The sequence below is a fragment of the Miscanthus floridulus genome, chromosome 17, assembly GCF_019320115.1.
Source record: "Miscanthus floridulus cultivar M001 chromosome 17, ASM1932011v1, whole genome shotgun sequence".
Taxonomy (NCBI): Eukaryota; Viridiplantae; Streptophyta; class Magnoliopsida; order Poales; family Poaceae; genus Miscanthus; species Miscanthus floridulus.
In genome coordinates this window covers 30677273-30681787 of record NC_089596.1, presented here as the reverse complement: position 1 = coordinate 30681787, position 4515 = coordinate 30677273, and the positions used below count along the sequence as shown (strand labels likewise).

The following is a 4515-nucleotide window of genomic DNA, read 5'->3' as shown; positions in this document are numbered from 1 at the left end:
TAGGGGCCCGCTTCTAGAGAGTTGGGCAAAAGCGTTCGCCAACACATAGAAAACACGTCGGCTTAGCTCTAGCACGAGATTCGCCTTGAGAAACACATCGATTCTGCATGCTAGCACATCAGAGTCAACGATTGTGGGACTGGTTCATGCCAGTCCGTGATCAGGCATCAAGATGTATGACAGAGTCACATTCTCTTCGTTGAGTCACAGCTAACCCAGGTAGTCAGCCACGAAATCCAGGTCCCCGAAGCACAGAGCTTGGCCGGGGAGAAGACCATTGATGGGAACTGGCACATCGATGTCGGCAAACTCAAGGCTTTAGAAGCAGATGCGGACGCTGAGGGCTGGGCCAAGAGCAAGTTCGATGTAAGTGCAGGGAGCCATCGCTTCCTTCTCACCAGACGAGAGTGCGTGATTGTCCCCTACCTGGCACGCCAACTGTCGGTGTTTCGTAAACCGGACTAGTAAATTTATACGATTGTCGCGCTGCTCTAGGAAGACAAAGGTAGCATCCAAAAGACATGAGGATTTATACAGGTTCAGGCTAGAGCCCTACGTCCAATCTCAGAGATGATCGAGTGCGTGTTCCTCGCTTGAATGCTCTAAAGTTCTTACAATAGGGGGTGCAAGAATGGTGGAAGAGATAGGAGATCTAGAGCTAGGAGATGGGCTTCCTGAAGGGAAGCTCTAGGAGCCCTGCTACGATGGAGAATGAGTAAAATGGTAGAGGATCCCAGATGGGTGCCCTGGCTTCGCTTATATAGAGTTTGGGGCCAGGCCGTATACAAAGAAGAAGGTTCTCCTGACCGAAGGGTCATGAGCCTGAGGGAGGTCCTAGCTAACTTGGCTTGCAAGCTACACCATCTTGTGGAGCACGTCTGGGCGTGGTTGTCGTCATGGTCTTATGGCCACATCACGGCATGGTGTGACGTGGTGCTACTGTGCCGGCCATGGCGCAACTGTAGGCATAGTGGTGGTTCGCCAGCCGTCCTGTGCGACATGGTCCTCGTCGTGGTCTTCGTCGTCACCTCCTAGTTTTCGGCGGTGTCATACATGAGTTGATAGCCGCCCCCAGGTCGTGGATCGCCTTGTTGGTTTGAGGAGCTAAGTGCCACGATCCCGATCATTGGGGTCGTTGCTCCCGCCAGGTTGGATGGCCTCTAAGTCCAGGTTTTGTCGTGGATCCCATCCCGTGGTGGGTAGAATCGTACATGCGTCCTGTCAAACCGTATTTGGACGGTGGATCGCCGTACCGGTTGTTACCGCCATGCGGTGTTGTCTTGTCTACACAGCATGGCGCAGGGATGGCGTCTGACCGGACCGAGATGACCGTTTTCCCTTTGGTCCTTGCAGGGTCAGTGCAGCGCGCCTACTCTTGTTAGAGCGAGCAGGTTTGGTTGGATGTGACCTCTTCCCGTTCCTCCTAGGGGTCGGGACAGTGGAGGAGGTTGTGAGTCTTCTGCTCGTTATGCGGCTGAGACAGAAGGAAGGGGTCGTGGCTGATACTGGCCTTGGCGTCTGGCCTGATTCGATTGGCTCAGCTGGGCCTCAGTCGTTCGGGCCTTCGCTAGCTGATTTGTTATGGGCCACGTGGCCCGCCAACCAGTCGGTGCCTTGAGACACCCCGGGGTTACAACACCGACACCGTTGTAACATATTACCTCCATATGCTTTTCTACTGTGGGCTAATGATGCTAAGACTGAACTTATATATTAAATCAAGGGGGAGAATGTTTGGTCAATGGACCAAATCTTAAGGGGCTTCACAGCCACACAATGCCCATGATCGGTGGGCCTCCAACTAACAACCAGGCCTGGTCCAGGGCTACCCTGAGCTATGAGAGTCACGGATGTCATTAGGTAATCAAGTGAAGGCACTCGTAGACTTGCGATGAGAAGCCAAGTTGCCAAGAGCCGAGGGACTTCGTTTCATTTTGATCACCCTGAATGCTGGATTTTTATTTCAATCAAAATATGCAAAGTGATTATTTGTCCACAGACAAACATCCATATATCAATGACAGTATTTCACAAGATAAATCTAATGCCATTATTCTGAAAATGGGTTTCTATACATTATAACTTCAAAAAAAATGTAAGTGGCAGCTTTTTAAGACTCTAATCCCTCTGTAAAAATGATATAATTAAAATTCTATTCGGTAAGTGTAAGAACATTATAAAAGTCAGCATGAGTTGGGCACTATCCTTTTCATTTCCTACATGGATTCAGCTTGAAAAGTGTAATGGTCCTTGTCATTCAGTACTGTCATGAGTTCATGACTAGCACCCCAGTAAATAACTGCGTCATCATCTGCCGCATTAGAGTAGAAACAAGATATAGATAACAAATTAGCTTTTTCTAAGGACAAGTGTCTTATAATTTTCTGTTACATTGCTTACAGATGACCATGCTTCTTTGTTAAACAGAGGCAATCAGTTGCTGTACATTCCAGTACAGAATGAGTACAACAGTGTATTAACTTAAGATCAGCTACGACTCCAGAGCATTCAAGTTCACGAAACCAGGCTTGCTGCTTCTTGCGGAATGCTAGGCTAGACATATATGCTGGTAGAGGCAGTCTTTTGGGGTGTTGAAGAACTCTGCTGATTGAACTGTCAGCATAGTTAATCTGTGATGGAACAAACGAGTTGTTAGATATGAGGATGATGTTCTATTAATATAGCCAAATCAAAGGTTTTTCCATTTCTCTCTTTATGATTAGGAGATAACCAGCATGCTTGATGTATTCAAGTAACCATAATAACAGATGTGTAGTACTAGAGTGGATATAATCATCAATTGGAATAAAGGAAAAATATAAGGATGACATCATCTATAGGCATTATTGACTGACATCACTAATCTACAAGCACAATTGAGTATTCGACGTAAAAGTGGATCATATTCAGTTCAACTGGTAAGTTCAGATAAACTCATGGATATGCATGGCTTCATATCTACCATATGAACACCCACCAAATATAAATTGCTAAAACATGAACAGTTGAATAGGAACAGAGTCCAGAGTTAAGTCCTCAAAGAAAATGCTCCCTAGAACTTCTATTTAGGAGATCAATGTATCACATTTCGGAGGAAATCAATAGGGCACTTAAGTTACAGTGTGGTACTAGTAGTCCAATACACATTTAGCAGTTTTCAAAGATTAACAATCCACCACAGTAATAATTCATCTAAGGTAAGTAAAGGTTCAGAACAGATCAATGATCTCAGAATAGAACTGTTCATATTTTTCAGAATGTTATCCTAAAGTTAGGAAAAGATAAATGCCAATAATATGAACAAAAATTCTCTGATGAATAACTTTCAGAAAAAAAAACATATATCTCATATTAGACCTCAAATTGGTTGCCTCATCCTAATTTTGCAATCTAGAAATCTCCACCCAACAAACAAATTCCCAGAATTAAATCATGTGCCGATGATGTTGCCCAGCTTGTACTTGTAATAAACCCCAAACGTTAAAGATGTGACCATAAACTGATGTTGTGAAAGCACAGTGAATCTGGCCATCTGGGGAGTAATGATAAATCCATGGTAGAATTCAGAACTCAGAATACCAGAGCTTGTATTGTCACTGCAAATCCGTAAAAAGAACAAAGTTGCAAGCATGGCACTTTATTATTGCCTAGATTTCTCCAATGCATCCTAGCAGCCCCCTTTTCCCAACTATCTAATCCAGCGAAGATGACAAAATTGAGCACATATCCTAACTTGCCAGCAAGGAGATTACCGAGGACGCCGCAGCGTTCACCAGCGACCGTGCCGTCGTCACCGCACAGAACCTGAGAAGCAACAGTGCAGGTATGAACGAGAGTTGAGGCTGGGAAAATTGGGAAAAAGAAGGAACTCTGTCTGAGGAAATCCAGCCTCCACGGAACGCGGGAGTGGAAGCACTAACATTCCGCGGCCGCCGGAGAGGGCTTGGTCGGCGGGGTCCGTCCACTCGTCGAAGCTGCGGGAGGGAAGGGGAGGGAGGGAGCGTCAGAGCACACGGAAACAGGATCTCGGCGGCGAGCGAGCGAGCGAGACAGAGATGGGGGAGCTGGCTGGAGGTCGTGTGTGTGTCTCTTACATCCAGCCGTAGCGGCGGTCGAAGACGAGGCGGCGCGGGCGGCGGCGGAGGGGCGGAACCAGCGAATCGGTGGAGGACTGAGGCGCCGCCATGGCTGGCGTCGACGCCAACGCCGTCAGGACTCGCTCAGGGTCGCGTCGCAGCGGCGTTCCAGGATGCAGTTCAACAAGAGAACATTCGAAGCCTGCCGACCACGTTTTGTGCATATTCCGTGTTCTTTCCATCTTGTTTGTTTGTTTGTTTTTTCACATATTTTTATGGTTTGTTGAATTTCTTGTTCTCTGCAACCTGTTGTTGCTTAGTGGATCTTGAAAACGCATAGCAGACGTAACAAGTTTGTTATAGTGCAAATTAGGCAAAAGACAACATTATACGATCACGGAAAAAACATAAAAGGAGATTAAGAATAATAACACACATA

At 46.5% G+C, this 4515-nt stretch overlaps 1 protein-coding gene across 1 annotated transcript; it reads right to left on the bottom strand.

Moving 5' to 3' along the window:
- Positions 1-2331: 2331 nt before the first annotated feature.
- On the bottom strand, positions 2332-4291 carry LOC136518722 (uncharacterized). Its single transcript, XM_066512410.1, has 4 exons — positions 4095-4291; positions 3921-3974; positions 3753-3804; positions 2332-2630 (listed from the first exon to the last, which is right to left on the bottom strand). The coding sequence occupies exons 1-4, from the start codon at positions 4184-4186 to the stop codon at positions 2397-2399; spliced, it is 432 nt and encodes a 143-aa protein (XP_066368507.1). The 5' UTR covers positions 4187-4291; the 3' UTR covers positions 2332-2396.
- Between the last annotated feature and the right edge of the window lie 224 nt (positions 4292-4515).